Below are 19,101 nucleotides of genomic sequence, written 5' to 3'. Positions count from 1 at the left end.
CCAGTCGAAAGTAAGAGAATATGAGCCATCTCAAAATCATCAGCGAATTTCCCATTGTATTCCCACTGAACCAACAGGACCCAGAACCTCCAGTGGCGTGGAGCGGAACGAGAAAACCGGTGACCCCTCCCCCTGTCCGCAAGTTAGCATTGAAGCCTTCTTTCACCACAAACTTGAGGTCACTGGAGAAGAAGACTGCCTCTATCTTCACGTCTATACGCCTAAGGTATGCCACAACACTAACTTCAAATATCACATGTTCACCGTAAAGGGGTAGTGCCGTCAGTGCACCTGGCGCGTTGCACTGTAGGCGTTACTGAAGGTTCTTTGCAGCGTCCCTTCGACCCCCTAGCTGCAACCCCTTTCATTCCTTTTACAGTACCTCCATTCTTATTCTTTCTACCACCTTACTTTTCAGCCTCTTTTAACAATTGTTTCACAGTGCAACTGCAAGGGTTTCCACCTGTTACACCTTTCAAACCTCTTACTCTCAATTTTCCTCACAGGACCCAGCGATTGGCCTTCGGCCTACGTAGCACATATTCACAGATGGGTAGCTCTTGGCTAAAACACCAAATACTCATGAGAAAATTTATATTTTTTTTTGCATAACAGACACTGGATAGAGTTTATGTGTCTGAGGCATTTGCTTCTTTCCTCAGCCAGAGGACGACGCCGAAATGCCGGTGATGGTCTTCATCCACGGAGGAGGTTTCGTCTTGGGCGACGCTGATAATGTGGGAGGAAGCCCAAAGCCTCTGATGAAGAAGGATATTGTCCTCGTTTCCATCCAGTACCGCCTAGGGTCATTAGGTTAGTTGGAAATAACACTTATGTGCGTACTGCTTATTCATAATCATCATCATCACCATCATCATTATTGTGTAGGGTGGTACACAAGTTAACGGTTGTCACCCCCGTCTAAATGAATGATAAAATTAAACTAGTATAGCAATTACACATGACCATCAACAAACCACAAAAATAAGCTGCAGTCCAGATTCTGAATTAAAGTCGGTAACAAAATATCAACGGTGTTTTATAAAGGAAAACCAATAACAACATTTGCTCGGAGATATATTTTTAGCCCCGACTGAAATCATGGCAACATTCACGATCCACGGCTTAATTCCTTATCCCACTTTAAAAATGAATTCTACAGAATCTCTCTCATGAGCTAACATTTTTTGACTATCTGCTCCTTCTGATGGTTGCTTTACTCGTAACTTCTACTGTTTTGCTTGATTTTCTCTCCCTGTCTTCATCTATCTCTTCTTAAGTTCGCGTTTCCGTTATTTATACCTTCCTTTGACTCATAATTTTTTTTTTATATTTCCTGACTTATATTTGCACTTGACCTTTCTACTGGTCACCCAGTTTTATCACTTCCCCTTATGCAATATACTTCAATGTGCTGATCTATGATACTTATTTTTTTCTGTTTGATAAGTTATTCATTCACGGTGATCCCACTGCTTATAAGTTTATAATTTTCTTCTTCGTTTTCTTCATTGGATTTTCCTACTATTGTTTACCTTTGTTTTCTTATATTTTATCAACTTTATTTTCATATAGATTAAATTTTGGTCAGCCTTCAGCTGCTCTTAGGTAGTTGCTATCACTTTTGCACTACTACCACTACAAAAAAAGTCACACTAAGGCATAGTGGATGTAAAACATTTTCCTTTTAATGCCGTTTTATTTTAGTAGTTTTTTTTTTGTCCCCAGAACTTTCATTCTTACCCAACGACCTTCATATAATTTTCTAGGATTCTTATTAGCCGATATACATTCTAATTTCAGGATTTTGTATTGGTCCATTATTCTTGTAAACCTGTCTACACCAAACTCCAAGATTCTTTCAAAAACAGCCTCACTTAACTTTCCAGGATTCATGTCAACTGGTGATGCTGTGCTACCTGGAAATTTAGGACTCAAAGACCAGACGGCAGCCCTTGAATGGGTCCAGGAGAACATCCAGAGATTCGGTGGTGACCCCAACAGAGTGACCATCTTCGGGGAAAGCGCAGGTTCAGCCTCCGTGCATTACCACATCCTTACCCCTCACTCCAAAGGTAAGTTCAAACATTTCTATTTGCCCCGTAGCGGGGTAGTACCGTCAGTGCACCTCACGGGGTGCACTGTAGGCATTGCTAAAGGTTCTTGCAGCGTCCATTCGGCCCATAGCTGCGACCCCTTACATTGCTTTTACTGTACCTCCTTTCATATTATATTTCTTCCATATTGCTATCCACCCTCTCCTAACAATTATCTCATAGTGCAACTGCGAGGTTTTCCTCCTGTTACACCTTTCAAACCTACCTATATTCTCAATTTCCTTTTCAGTGCTGAATGACCTCATAGGTCCCAGTGCTTGGCCTTTGGCCTAAACTCTATATTCCATTCCATTACAAACATTTCTATTTCTATTTGCTGTTTTTCTTATTTGTTTTTTCCCAACAAAGGAAAAGCTTGTTTGTAACATGTAGTATAAAGCAGCCATTACAGTGGAACCCTAAATAGGATAATATTGTTATAATAGTAAAAACATCATAATTTAAATTTATTATGATGGCAAGAATAATAATAATAATAATAATAATAATAATAATAATAATAATAATAATAATAATAATAATAATAATAATAATAATAATAATAATAATGTTTTCTTCGAGAAAACCTACGAAAAAATTTTAACAAAACAGATAACGTATCAGTTAATATAATTTATTTCATAAATAGGAATTTCATGTCATTTTATTAATAAAATCCTCAAAGCTCTGAGTTTTGTGAAATCTTGAAAAACTTTGCATGGTAAGAAACATTAAAGCATTCAAATGGGTGTTTTGAAAAAAATAGAAATTTGAAGAATTAGCTTGGCGTTTTACAGACTGTACATTTGATCCAACTCTTTAGGCCTCTTTAGGACTCAGGACTACATTCAGTATTGTCTTAAGCTTAGCTCTTAATGGTTTGTTTGTATTATCATTTAATTGCAAAGACGACTGATCTAAATCACACCTGACCAGGGTTATTCCAACGAGCCATCATGCAGTCTGGCAACGCCCTGAGTACGTGGGCTGTTCGTGACGACCATGCACAACGTGCGCTGGCCATTGCCAAGAGTTTCAAGTGTCCCGGATCAGATGATTCCTCACCAGACAGCGACCAACTCCTTCAGTGCTTCATGGAAAAATCGCCACATGAACTGGTCATGGGGTCATTACTTGACACTGTGAGTTTCCTCAAGATTTTGATCACTCTAAGACTCTTTGAAGTAGGGTAATGCTATTTTTACTATTTTATATAGATCCCAGTGTTCTTTTTTGGAGGGAAAGATAGGCTTGTTCTATATCTGGAATTATGGGTTATTTTTGGGGGTTCTGTTCCACTTAACACAACGGGGCTTACCTAAATAAATTTCTGAATTTTCCATGCCGTGAATATTCAGCTTATATTTAACCGTAGGTTTTGCTAGTTCATAGGAGCCTTAAAAACGATTAATTGAAATTTTGAGGAACTAATTCTTACAAGTTTTGGTGCCAGATTGGTGTGAAAATGGAGTATTTATACTTTGCACTGGAGCCGAAATTAGGTAAACATACCTGAAGTCTCAGATCATCAGCACACTTCTTTGCCATGTATTAATATGCTTAGAAGGATTGTCAGGAACCCATATCCAGTAAAACAACCGGAACAGCCTGTGATTAGTTTTGCCTTTCCACATACGCAACCACCTCCCACCTACATTAGATCCTTAGTTGTGGTGCTGCTTCTTTTGCAGAAATGGAAAAATAGTCTGTGAAATTTTGATCGCTCTCTATTTCAAGAGAAATTATTTAAGCTAGGATAACAGGTTTTGGGTATTGTTCAGTGTTTTTCTAGTATGCCTGGAGTAATGTGAATGCATCTATGGGTTCGTATGGTTTCCGCTATAAGTGTACAGTAGTTCAACATTGCATTAAATCGGTAATGCACCTGACTTACGCTAACAAGTAATTTGTTTGATTATGGAACGTTCTGCCCCTGGTAGATGTAAACTTGTATCCTTAGTGGCCTTATAATTCATTCATTCCAGTTCAGCTTGGTAGATGTAAACTTGTATCTTTAGTGGCCTTATAATTCATTCATTCCAGTTCAACGTTATGAAATTATGCACCTTACTTCATCTCGTCTTAGATGCTGTTCTTACCATTCTACATGGCACCTCGCGTTGACGGTGAATATTTGCCCGCTCATCCAGCACAAATGGTGAGGGAAGGAACGTATAACACCGCGGACATAATGGCGGGAGTTTGCCAGCATGAAGGTGCCAGCTTTCTTTTGAGTAAGTGTAACCCAAAGGCCATACTTCCACATAATGTTCGGTTTATATATATATATATATATATATATATATATATATATATATATATATATATATATATATATATATATATATATATATATATATATATATATATATAGTGTGTGTGTGTATGTGTTTATGTAAACGAATGAGCGTATGTATATTTGATGTGAGCATGGTACATGAAAATGCATTTCTAAATAAACTTCTACGATTTCCGTAGCAAAAATAAAATACTAGATCAACCATAGTAAAAAGGTAATATTTGATAGATTCTCTGGACTCCCATCTAATTAAGGTTCCTGTTCTCAGTTTAACTTTGATTTAACCCATAGGCTTACTGAACAGCTGTAAGTAGATGGAAATCGGTTTTAGATCGCTGCCCAGTTACAGAAAACGGGAGTGCCTTGTTCTGACACTGTTAGAGTGGGCTCGCTGTCTCTTTCGCTAAAAAGACGTGATGTCTGCAGTCTCTGTTCTCGCCTTTCCAGTTTCTTCTTTTCGACTCATTCCCTTTATTTCACTGTACACCATAGGCGATCTGTGCTCGAAGACTTAAGAATTCACTGATCTCCTTAACCCCCAGTGTGTTTTGGGAACGAGACCATAGCAGCAAATTTCCTCAGCAACTTCGAGACGGCAGGACCCAATGTGCTCTTCCTCGACAATCAGGATGACAAGCTCTATCTCACTCGCCGAGCTTTCTTCCATTACTTGGGCGCCATCGAACTCTCACACAAAAATTTGGATAAATTAGAGAAGGTGAGATGCAAAGCCTTCATTTCTTAACGTGGAATAAAGATGTGTCACCATTATCCGCTTCACATTTTTTTTATGAGGCTTTAAAACTTCTTTATTAAGGGCCATGAAAACACGAAAAATAAGTTGGATTACTTTCGAATTCATATTTTGATTGCAGTGGACCATGAGCCCGAGCGTGGAGGTTTAGATTACGGCTGTGCCATAATACATTTCAGTGTCTTTTTTCTTGATCCTTTTGCCTTCGTTTATTGGTTTTGGTGTGAGATAACATCGAAACTGAAAATACCCAGAATTCCTCAAATGCAGGAATGCTAATACCAAGTTTATCCTCGACGTGGCATATGTAATATATATATATATATATATATATATATATATATATATATATATATATATATATATATATATATATATATATATATGTGTGTATATATACATACATACATGTATAACTGAATCACGAAAATATGGAACGTGATGAATATATAAATAAAGATAAAATCCACGAAGGAAACGGAAACACTGGAGTGCTGCGAGGCCTTTCGACGCAAGGTCCTTTACTAAAGGACCTAGCGTCGAAAGGCCTCTGCAGCACTCCAGTGTTTCCATTTCCTTCGTGGATTTTATCTTTTATATACATATGTATATATACACATACATATATATATATATATGATATATACGTAATATATGTATAGTGTATATACTTATATAATATATATATATATATATATATATATATATATATATATATATATATATATATATATATATATATATATATATATATATATATATATATATATATATATATATATATATGCTATTTTTGTCCGTCCCTCCCTCAGCTTGTTTCAGACTTTTTGATGAATGCGGCACACGATGTAACAACTATGCAACATGCACGCGACGCTGTATATGGCAGGAAGACCTACAGGTACGAACTACAACACCGAGCGGGACCCTCCTTCCAGGACCTCTACAAACTTTCCATAGAACATCAAGATAAATGTAAGTTCATTTGAAAATTCATTACATGACGTACCTCTTTTTTTTTTTATCAGGTGTGTATTTTTGTATGCATCTGTCCATACATGAACTTAGATACACGTATTAAAGCATATGTGAATTATATGTTTCTGGTAAAAAGTGACCAGTAGATTCTACACATATATTTTATATATATATATATAAATATATATATATATATATTATATATATATATATATATATATATATATTATATATATATATATATATATATATATATATATATATATATATATATATATATATATATATATATATATATATATATATACTTAAATTCTGGTGATGTAATTGTTTGTCTCTCATTCTCCTCCACAGGGGTGTCACATGCAGATGACCTGATTTACCTGTTCGATTCCCTTTATGGAATTGCTCCTCTTAACCGCACTGAAGACCTTTTCTTACGGGATATTATGGTGGATCTTTGGACCAACTTTGCTAAAACTGGGTGAGTCAGTCGTCTGTCCAATCTGGGGAAACAAACTCATTATTATTATTATTATTATTATTATTATTATTATTATTATTATTATTATTATTATTATTATTATTATTATTATTATTATTATTATTATTGAAAAACTCCAAAGCACTTTAAATTCTTTGTCGTAAATATCATTCTTACGGCCGAGTGACTCGGAGGCTCTTTCTCTCCCATGTTGTCCAGGTGAGGTCTCAACCTCAGTATGCTCTATTCTGGTAATTCCTACTCTGGTGCTTTGGCTCTTGGAGTTTATTATTCATTTTCACACAACTGTTCATTATTTCACTGTGTTTCCTTGTACAGAAAAAGTTGTAATGCCTCCTGAATGCATACAGTTAGCAACATTTAGCCTCCTTTTCGTGGCCTTTCAGCGTGGCTTTATCAATGCTTTGTGATTTGTCTCTGTCTCTATGTAACTACTTAAGAGTTAAGCATGAATTAAGCATTAGTCAAAAATCACCAGAACGAGTACACTGGCGTGCAATATATACATCAAATAAAAAATGGACGTGATGGAATAAATTAGTAGTAAGGGGTGCTGAGTAAGGCGAGTTAGGCAGTGTAATTTATGCACATGCTATGAGCAGTAATGAAATACAAATTCTGGCTAGTAACCTTACAAAATGTTGCGTGAGATCACGGTTATAGTCCCTGTGGATTGAATTAATTCAGTATAAAATTAAATTTTTTTTGGTAGATCTCTACTGTTATAATCAATACCAAAAATTGGAGCTGAAGAGGACAATGTTGTGGATCATGATCGAGGCCTCTCGTGTGAAGGAAAGAATCCTCTTTTGGTGCATAGGATAGAACTGTAACTAATCCTGAAAAGAAATAAAGTTATTCTTTATTTAATGGCTATTAGATATATAGAATAGAATTATATCTTATCTTTCAAATCAATTAAATTTAAAAACTTCCTCTCGAATTGGTCACATTCGTTAGTGAAGTTACCCACATGATAATACATATAGAAAACCAATACATTTAGTTCAAAGAAAATAGATAATTTTCATGGCATTCTATTATAAATAGGTACTTTGTATATTGTAACGCACCACTCATCTCGAGCGTACTTCTTCTCTCGTCAGAAATCCAACGCCAAACATGGACCTGGGTTTCAAATGGGAAGCCATGAATTCAACAGAAGATTTGCGCTTCTTATCACTGACTCCATCTCCTACCATGAAGGAAGATAATCGGCCTGAGGTAAGTGAAGATGCTACTGATCCAGTACATTGATGAATTAAATATATATATATATATATATATATATATATATATATATATATATATATATATATATATTATATATACAGTTACGTATTAATAATATATAAAAGTAAAACGTAAAATCCATACTTATATAATCCCTTCTGAAACCATTTCAGGCACGCAAGTTCTGGAGTGATTTACCCTTGAAGCAGAACAAACATCTATTTCCAGAGAAGTTCCTCTGAACTATTAATCTTTAGTAGAAGCTGGAAAAGCTGCAGATGATATAATGTTTGGTTTAGAATTCATCAAAGAAGAATTATTAGAATACCTCAAATTGCGTAAGTGTCACCACCCTAAATTTTCTCTTTGATTATCTAAAATAAAATTATATTTGTTGTTTTCATTTTCATAAAAGTTTTCCTAAACCATATATATATATATATATATATATATATATATATATATATATATATATATATATATATATATATATATATATATATATATATATATATATATATATATATATATATATATATATATATATATATATATATATATACATACTGTATACTGATAGCAGTGGATGCAATAGTGATCAATCTTCCATTCTCATCAAGTTTTATGGGATGAGACTGCTAGCCCCAGAACCTTTCTACCCTTACTGCAGTCCACTGCAGCGAACAGAGTTCTAAAGATCAAATTTACCACAGAAGTCAACGAAAGCTAACAAGATATTTCATGAAATGATTATAGATAGTTTTTCCGGCTGAGTAGTGAGGTAAGGATAATAACCACTGAACCACGAAACATTCAAACCCATCCTACACATTTTTGTGTATAAAAGATAATTAATAAATCATTATTATATTTATTTCTACAGAAAAAAAATATTTGGTCTATAACAACGATTTTTCGTAAAAAGTGCGCTCCCCATAGCTAGAGCGTTTGAAAGGAAGGCCACTTGATGGAAATTTGAGCAAGTTCTTCAAACGGCATCCCATAAAAGCAAGAAACACCCTCTTGGCGGGAAATCTTGGAAAATCGATTGTATTACGTTACCACAGGCAACGGCCAATCACGACTTGGGGTAATTGTGACAACCAATGAGAAGACAGATATTTCGCGGCTAAGGAAAGGCATAAGACAGACATGTTCATCGCATTTACGCGTTATTGTGTTTGCTCAAACGCTCTAGCTAAGGAACAGTTTATCTTTGTTACTAAATGATTTTTCTTCCTCTTGGAGTTCATTATTGTTTCCAAATGAAGGCTTGAGTGTTACACCATAAATGGAACAATGGAGTTACGTGAATAAGGCACACTGAATACTTGCTGCTAATTCGCTGTATCTTGATCTGGTTTCGACTGATATTAATCTCTCCGGTGTCTATAAAAACTGTCTATAAAGAAGTGGTAATTGCGTTTTCATTCTCGATTTGCGACACGTTTCGGAAGGTGTCAAGGTACTCCTTCCATTCTCGAACAGTACCAGCTAACGACAAGGTGGCTGTTGTTTTTGTTGTTTAAATATATATATATATATATATATATATATATATATATATATATATATATATATATATATATATATATATATATATATATATATATATATATAGATATATATTATATTACATACACATATATATATATATATATATATATATATATATATATATATATATATATATATATATATATATATATATATATATATATATGTCGGCCCAGCGTTCGACTCTCCGACCGGCCAATGAAGAATTAGAGGAATTTATTTCTGGTGATAGAAATTCATTTCTCGTCATTATGTGGTTCGGATTCCACAATAAGCTGTAGGTCCCGTTGCTAGGTAACCAGTTGGTTCTTAGCCACCTAAAATAAATCCAATCCTTCGGGGCAGCCTAGAGAGCTGTTAATCAGCTCAGTGGTCTGGTTAAACTAAGATATACTTAACATATATATATATATATATATATATATATATATATATATATATATATATATATATATATATATATATATATATTATGCCAGTATAGGCTCTCGCTCATAGAGCTGTCCGTAAGAGCAGCTCTGATGATATGAAATTGAGAAAATGCTCATGTTTAAGAGTAATTTTAATGATATTAAAGCGAAACTATGGTAATGAAGAGAAGAACATTTCTACAGGCAAACTGAAAGCCATTTCAACCATAAAACGCCTAATACTGAGAGGAAAAGAGAATTGGAAAATGGAGAAAATCTACGGAGTTACTACGCCGTATTTAATTTACTCGCGTAGTTACAACAGTAAAATGCCTCGATCATTCAGTAGCAGGGGATCGATGGAGGAAAAATAATGATTTTTAGTAGGAGAAGAGGTGGTTTTTTCTCTGTGACTGAAGGGAGGACTAGTAGTTGTGCATATCTCTCAAGGAGAGTGTATTTTGTCAGTATATCTGATGGTTCTACGACATTTTGCATTGTAGCCAGTGTATAATCGAGCATTCTTTTAAAAATATTAATTTTATTAAGTTAATTTCTTTTTTCAGCTCACTTTATCTATTCCACTTAAATAGAATTTAATTATAATTGCTTATTATATGAAATTATATTTCAGTAGCTGATATTCAGTGAATATACATATAGATGTTTCACCACTTTTACCATTCATAAAAATATACGAATCGTTATTCTATACAGATATTGCTTTTTCAAAATAATTTGATTGAGCTTATAAAAACTACTACAGATATTTATTAATCCATTTTTATCTATAAAAAACTGAATATTAATTCATTAATGTCGTATTATATAAAAAAAACGATGTAGGATGAATAATAATGTCTCTTTTGCCGCCGAGAAAATTCACTACGACGTTCCCTTGAGGTTGCCTGCTGTAGTTTGAAGGCCCTTAACAATGTCTCTGAGTTATCTATATATATATATATATATATATATATATATATATATATATATATATATATATATATATATATATATATATATATATATATATATATATATATATGTGTGTGTGTGTACACACTAGGTGACGACCCTGGCGCTGCCCGGGAAATCTCGGAATGACGGTCTGTGGGTAGGGGAAGGAAGAGGGAAGGGAGGGCAGGGAGAAGGGGGAGGGGAAGGGTGAAGGGGAGGGGAAGGGAAGGGGATGATGAAGGGAAAGGGGAGGGGAAGGGAAAAAGAAGGGAAGGGGGAGGTGAGGGTGAGGGGGGAGATAAGGGGAGGGGAAGTTACACTTTTCTATCAGAAGAGAATAAAAAGCATCTCCACTGAACAAAGACAATAAATAAAAATATTGTATTTCTACAATTCGCACTCGTGTGTGTGTGTGTGTGTGTGTGTGGAGGGGAGGGGAGAGGTCTGTCTCTCGTGCAACAACAGACGAACCTACCGGCCTTAGGTATGCAGTGAGGTGTTGTTGCCTAAACACCCCATAAACCTAATTTAAACCGAATTTATAACAATACACGCCATCGTGACGCTATGAAGTAGTTGCTATAACGAATTCCGAAGGTAAAAACGAAGAAGAAACGATAGAATTAATGAGAAAATTCGCATTTTAACTATTAAAGAAAAAGGATAGACCGTCATCATACATCTTGCACGTCATGTTGAGCTAGCAGCTACTATGCATGCGCGAATGAGGAAGACATCTGGCATGTGTATGTGTTTAGGGAGAAAATCTTTGGACCTGCTGGTTTGGGTTCATTGCTTTATAGCTGTGAAATATGTTTTGTAACGAAGCCTAAAATATTTAATTTAGCAATACAACTAAGCAGTGAGGTATATGTTCAGCACATATTAATAATTATCATAAATTTTGATAAAAATTCACGAAAATTATAATAAAAAATGTATGTTATAGGGGATTTAGATTTATTGTTGTACAGTAGGTTAACCATACTTCTGACAGCACATGGAACAAAAGGTGGAGCGTCGGGAAAAAGATGAGAATTAACCCAGTAACACTGAAGGAAAAAGTGACATAAAAACGAAAATTTCATCTGTTTTGTCTGTGTTTGTATGTCTGTCACGGGGTAGGGGTTTGGCTTTGAGTTAAAAACCTTTCTGGAGTGACAGAGGCTTTGCGCAAAATTTTGTCTGGGTCTGTCAAGCGGTTCGGATTTCTATAGTGGACAAACAAATATACAAACATTCACTTATTTATACATACATACATACATACATACATATATATATATATATATATATATATATATATATATATATATATATATATATATATATATATATGTATATATATATATGTATGTATACATACTCAATAAAATCAAAACTTGGACGTGGCAACAAAGGTTTTTATGAAAATGTCTTACTACTCCCTATGACACCATAACACTTGTGGGAGACTGCCTGTGCTGGCATTAGCTAGATTCATCTAAACAAAACCATAAGCTTTATATTGTTTATGTCTATGTTAATGGGCCACAGTCCAGAGGTCCACAACAGGCTGTGCTCCAATCACATTTATTAAGAGGCCGTTGGGCAATGCATCCTGCTGGTTAACTTAATTTTAAAATGAGGTTTTTTAACTTTTTTTTTGTTATTAGGTAAAATAGAAATGAACAACACTATTCCTATGGATATACATAAAAATTAAGGACAACAAACAACGGAAACTAAAAAGGTCAAACAAAAATCAAGAAAACTGCGTTTTTGAAAATACAAAATTCGCGATTTTTGAGGCCATTTGAACAAACCTCTAAACAGCAGCGCATAAAAACGAGGAACCCCTTCGTCTTATGCCTTTTCTTAAGCGGGAAATATCCGTCCTCTGATTGGTTGAAATAATTATCTTTAGTTCCGATTGGTAGTTGGTGACGTTGTACACTCGATTTTCCATGAATGAAAACCACGCCTTCCAGCTGCTGTGACGTACATCAATGGTCGTTGCCACAAGACACAAACAGACAAGTCTTGTGATCCAGTTTTATATTATCACGACGCTTTACATCATCTGTGTTTGTTATCGAATGACTTCAGGACATATTTCTAAGGCTTGAGGATGAAATTAAAACAATGACATACAGTTTATTAACTATAATCATCACAGTCAATGTACTAAAATGTAGCCAGTTATTGTTTTTTAATTAGGGTATGCAGACGACATTAGCATTGTAGCCAATGTATTATCTAGTATACCTTTGAATTTTTTATACTTTCCAAGACTGTTTTCTTTATCGGTTCACTTTATCTATCTTAAATTAAATTTAACTCAATTACAAGTGCTTATTACATAAAATTGTATTTCAGCAGTTATTCATTGAATATGCATATAGATACTTCACTACTTATACCAATAATGTTCATTTATAAAAATAAATGAGACAAAACACGTCCACTTAGTTTTATATGTAATGTTTTATTATAATACTTTGTTCGGGATCAAATACTTTATATGTATATATTAAAATGAGATAGAATATTGTGATATCATCTCCAAACAAGGACATGACTTGTATTTTAAATATATTTTATGATTAGAATATGGCACATGATAACGCTGGCATGACGTCAGCAGCTGGAATAGTAAATATGGAAACGACCAATCACAGTTGAGGATGATGCAGCCAATAAGAAGACCGGAGTTTCCCGCCATGATGGTGTTTCGTTTTTGGACTGCTATTTGAAGAACCTGCTCGAATGGCATCAAACGGGTTTTCAAACGCTCTAGCTATTGGGCACTTTTATATAGGTGCTGGTTGTAAAGGGTGCTAATTTGAGTAATTTTACATACAGTAATGCAGATATTCATTTATATGTTTATTATTTAGAAATTAATTGAATCTTAATTATTAATTACATTATATATATATATATATATATATATATATATATATATATATATATATATATACATATATATATATATATACATATATATATATATATATATATATATATATATATATATATATATATATATATATATATATATATATATATATATATATATATATATATATATATATAATAAGATGGTGTAGGAAGAATGTTAATGAATACAACCAATTACTGTTGACGATGATACAGCCAATGAGAGGGCAGGGATTTCCCGCCATGAGAGTACCCCTTGATTTTATGGAATGCTGTTTGAAGAACCTGCTCGAATGGGCTTTCAAACGCTTTACCTCCGGGGGTATTCTTAAAGAAAAAATCGGGGCACTTTTAAATAAAAATCGTTCTGTTGGTTTTATAAGCAGTAGTTTTATTGAGCTTATTTAAAACTATAGAGAATCATTTGTTATTTTTTGTGTATAAATAAAATTAATACTAAATCATTAATTACATTTTATATACAAAACCGTGTAGGATCAATCTTAGTTAAGGAGAGCTGTTAATCAGCTCAGTGGTCTGGTAAAATTAAGATATGCTTAAAAAGTAATTTGTGGAGGTTCAGGATTTATTATTTTTCCATAATCCTGCATCTAGAATCTCCAAGAGATATTGAAAAATTTAGACGAAACTGAAGAATTTGCAAGTAATCTTGAAGTATCTTTGAACAACTTAACAGCAGGAAAGTTTCTGGACTGCCATTAGCTATCAATGCTGCCATCCCCCTTAACTAGCATGGGATTTGCTATGGATTATTTTAACACTATATATATATTATATATATATATATATATATATATATATATATATATATATATATATATATATATATATATATATATATATATATATATATATATGTAGTGTGTGTTACAGTAATCCATAGCAGTTCCCATGCTGGTTAAGGGAGAAGACAACATCGACAGCTAATGGCAGTCCAGAAATTTTCCTGCCATATATATATATATATATAGCCTATATAATATATATATATATGTGTGTGTGTGTGTGTGTGTGTGCAGTATATATATATATATATGTGTGTGTATGTGCAGTGTGTATATATATTATATATATATATATATATATATATATATATATATATATATATATATATGTATATATATATGTGTGTATACACACACACACACCATCCTTCTTTGTAATTATACTAAACACTGAATTCAGTATCACATTGAAGCGTGCACATACTTACTCTACATTTGATGTTAATCATTTGACTATTCGCTTTAATAGTAACCATGTTTTTTATTTTTTTTTTTAAATATTCCCCCATCCCTTAATGCCCGAACTATTCTGGCAAATATTTAAAAAGCATTCGATGCTCTGATAAAAATTCATTGAAAGACTTGTTTTCATCTTGATAATTTTAATCAGTGGTGAATGCCTGGACAAGGAAAAATTAGCATTCATGAGTAATAAATTAATACAAAATGATATATACCTCTTGGAGATTTTTTTCTGTACTCCAGGATCGTTGGAGTACTTTTTATAAGACTATGCACCACCAGGATTATAATCATTTGCATTCATAGAAACATGGAGGCGTTTCATCATATATTCAACAGCGTGGTTAATTTGTGTGTACTTCTTATTGCTACAAATGACTCTTGTACTCTACATGGAACTAAATAGAATTATATATACAATAAAATTAAGATGCTTATCGGTGTTGGAGACAATACAAGAGGGAAAATGAAATTTTATTAATATTCAATTATGCAATTCAACAAAAGCTCACATTTACGAAGTCAATACCTTTTTAGGAAACAGAATCAGAAGCCTGCTAATCATTTTCCTCTGCAACATTGATGTTACTCTTTTACCTGTAAGCATTTTAAAATATTTAAAACATGACTGCAAACTTACAGAAGATTTTGTCTTGAAATAAGTGGTAGAAGGTCTAAGGAAAAGATGGGAATGGTCAGCCATTGTAATACGATTTTTTTTTTTTACTCCTAGTCTGAGAGAACAGTATTTTATTTTTTTTAATACCTGTCTCTGTCTCCTAAAAAATGATTAAAATTAAAATAAATTCCGTTGCTCTCAACGATGGATGGAGTGTTCAGTCTTTACTATTGTTACGAGGGATAAGTACATTGTGTTAACATGTATCATTCTCTGACAAATCTTGGACATTTTAGCTTATGTATACCATCTATTGTGTGTCAAGTCACCATTTGTAATGAATATTGAGTTCATTACAATTACGTGTCAATAAATGTTTCACTATTAACTATAGTCAGAAAGGTCTTGATAAATACCTAAACAGCACTAGATGTCATTTGTTATTATTACTGTCTCCGTTATCTAATCATTTGCACTTTGAAATTTCAAAGCCTTAAATCAAAAACATATTTTAATGTGGAATGAACATTACTGCATCCTAGTCTTCAGCAGTAGCATTATGTGAATGGCCCTTCAGGTAATTCCATCTCCTCTTGCATGTAATATCACTATTTCTTGGTAAAGAATAATCAAGTAATATTCAGTTTCATCTTTTATACCACAGGTTTACCAATTTCAAAAACAATGAGCTGATTCTTTGTTGCAACATCTAACAGCCATAGATCAGACAACTTCAGTGATTAAGATATACAGTATATGTAGTTGGACATTCCATATGAGGTGGGTTTTAAGTACTGTATTATTACTTTCAGTTCTAATACTTGATCCTTCATTTTGTTCTGGAGGTGCAGTCCTAGCTGCCAGTGTTGCTCTTACTCATTTACAAAGTCTAGTTATTTGCCTCCATATTACATAAAAATTTTGTCAGGAGTGGTTCCAGCCATCCACAGGAGCTTTGCCAAGGAAGACTATTCATGTTTCAACTCAGTAATTAATGGCCCAAGATGAAACAGCTGTTATTTAGTTATAAATGATTTGTTTAACCAGACCTCTGAACTCTTTTAGGGTTCTTCTCGGGCTGGGATTGAAACAGCTGTATGTACGTAAGATACTATATTGATAACTATCAGTCCTCAGAATCAGGTCTAAAGCTTTTGCTTCACTTGACCATATTAGATATTTTGATTTTGCAGGTAAGTTATTTTGTCCAACATTTTCTGCAGTGTTTAAAGTGTTCCCCAAAACACATCAGTCTGTGCCAAATCAATAAAAGATGGAGAGACTTGATGGCTTACAATGGGTAACAGACATCACAACACCAATGGTCACTGACAATAACAACCAATATTGACTAGAGCACAACATAGAGCAGGAATACTGTTCTTAAATATTTTCTTACAGCAGCAACTTGAAACTAATAATATTAGACTGAGGTATATCCTCCCTTATGGTCCCAAGGCACAATTGGCTAGGAGCTTTGGACTAATTTGTATAAAGTACGCAAGAAATATGTTACATGGAGTAGCAGATAAGTGATATAAGCACACAAGAAATGGATTCTGTGGTCACATATGGTTTCTCTTACATAAATAGCTTAGTCTGCACTTCAAGCAGTGAAAAAGTTCTAGTGAAGTAATAGTTTACACATAAATACCCTTCTATCTACAGTAGTTTAAAATTTTACAAAGGAAATATGGTAGACATGGTAAAATAAACGAAACCAAATTACCAGTTTTAAATAGTACAAGAACTTCTAGGAAACTACGTAGGGCGTGGCATTTTGAAATCTCCGATTGCTGCATATGAAAATTTTTCTCACATATGGTTTTATAATACTAACGCAGTTTGATAAGACCACTAAGCAATAAATAAGCCTCACTATAGGTCACTTACTTATGATCAGGTTTATCAAATTCTCCTTTAGTACATATTATTATAATTTTCTTCAACCAGTATTACGCATACATTTGGTATTCCATCCACACACTCGCACAAGGCACTGAGTAAATAATCATTTATCAGTTAAGGCAACAGTAAAAATCCATATGCACCTATGGATAATCAAATGTTAACTTCTATGTATGCATTTAATGTGAGCCTGTCATTTTTTTATGTGCCAGTTTAACTGATTTTAGTGATACAGGGTATACAGTATAGTTCAGGACAACTGTATTTGCACTTGGAAGGGTAGATGAAAAAATTTACATAACAAATACGAGATTTTCTTTATTTTGCCATATAATACAGAAGTCTATAGAACATTGCAAGGAACACTCCACATCTGTTTATAATGAGGTTGGGGATGTTTTGCTGCATCAATTACAGTTGTTGGAAATATGCAAATTTTCAACAGCTAATAATTACTTGAAGATATGTTCACACTTTCCTTCCCAGGAATAAAACAACCACTGATCCTTCAATGCAAGTCCACACACATTTACCTAGCTCCACATTAGAGTCCTGACTGGATTAAAAGACTAACCCTTGAACCTATGAATTCCATACAACTTTCTCCTCCTCTTGTAAGAATAACAATAAATTTTTTAATCCATTTTTTTTCGTAACTAGCATAGGGAGCCACTGCATTACCTAGCTTCTGTTCACCAAAATTGTATGAGGTCTGCAGCCTGATGTATTAACATCCACCAGAGAAATGGAACGACTCCCCAATACCTTTACCAAAGATGTCCTGGCCGGTAGTCAACTAAATCCTTATTCCTTAATACTGTAAGAATTTACATGTCTGATGACATGAAAGAAACATAAACTGTACTACAAAATCATAAATGCCAATGCCAATATCTCACTCTTTTGTCACATAAAACCATTCTTAACACCTACTATATTAGACCATTAATAAACCACAATCCAAAGTGAATGAATCTAGAAACAAATCGTGCACACATCATTTCATAGTGATACAATGAATGAAAAAAGAAAGCCACGAAGCCTTGCAATATCAAGTTTCAAGCAGCCAAATAAACCTTTTACCAACATAATCTGCGTTGAACGCCAATGCTACCGGCCAGGCACCTGTGATTTACTTCATTTGTACACTTATGCTGCTACCTTCTTCTACTGCCTGCTTGCCTGCCACCAGTCCAGTTATTTTATGTACATTTACCTCTCCAGAGAGAGAGAGAGAGAGAGAGAGAGAGAGAGAGAGAGAGAGAGAGAGAGAGAGAGAGAGAGAGAGAGAGAGAGAGAGAGAGAGCATTAGTCAAAGTCACCAAAAGTAAGTCAATAAACTGTACTATTCTATACATGATATAAGCTGAAAAAATTATCAGTGTTCCTAAAAAACTTGTCACCAATAAGATTTCAGGCTAAATAACTACAGAGTGAAACACTCCTTTATCAATTTCCATTAATGTAATTTCAAACTGTTTTGCAAATTAAGCCTCATTTCTTCATAAGTAGTGTACAGTACAAAGAATTTAGTTAATTTGTCTGAAATCCTATGCTTTCCATACAGAATAGGTGGCTGGAATTTCACCTTCCAT

The 19,101-nt window shown here is 33.8% G+C and overlaps 1 protein-coding gene across 1 annotated transcript in view; it reads left to right on the top strand.

The window, feature by feature from the left end:
* The window catches only part of LOC136846064 (cocaine esterase-like), an 11,429-nt gene extending 3,168 nt beyond the window's left edge, over nucleotides 1-8,261 (top strand). The window contains 11 exon segments of the mRNA XM_067116743.1: nucleotides 78-176; nucleotides 179-226; nucleotides 663-813; nucleotides 1,890-2,075; nucleotides 3,033-3,238; nucleotides 4,183-4,330; nucleotides 4,938-5,113; nucleotides 5,962-6,124; nucleotides 6,482-6,611; nucleotides 7,739-7,856; nucleotides 8,039-8,261. Of these exon segments, the coding sequence (XP_066972844.1) occupies nucleotides 78-176; nucleotides 179-226; nucleotides 663-813; nucleotides 1,890-2,075; nucleotides 3,033-3,238; nucleotides 4,183-4,330; nucleotides 4,938-5,113; nucleotides 5,962-6,124; nucleotides 6,482-6,611; nucleotides 7,739-7,856; nucleotides 8,039-8,107 (1,494 nt within the window). The 3' untranslated portion in view covers nucleotides 8,108-8,261.
* The last annotated feature ends 10,840 nt before the right edge of the window (nucleotides 8,262-19,101 follow it).

Source organism: Macrobrachium rosenbergii, chromosome 14 (assembly GCF_040412425.1).
Source record: "Macrobrachium rosenbergii isolate ZJJX-2024 chromosome 14, ASM4041242v1, whole genome shotgun sequence".
Classification (NCBI taxonomy): domain Eukaryota; kingdom Metazoa; phylum Arthropoda; class Malacostraca; order Decapoda; family Palaemonidae; genus Macrobrachium; species Macrobrachium rosenbergii.
Note: the sequence above shows the minus strand (reverse complement) of the source record. Positions and strands in the feature narration are given on the sequence as shown.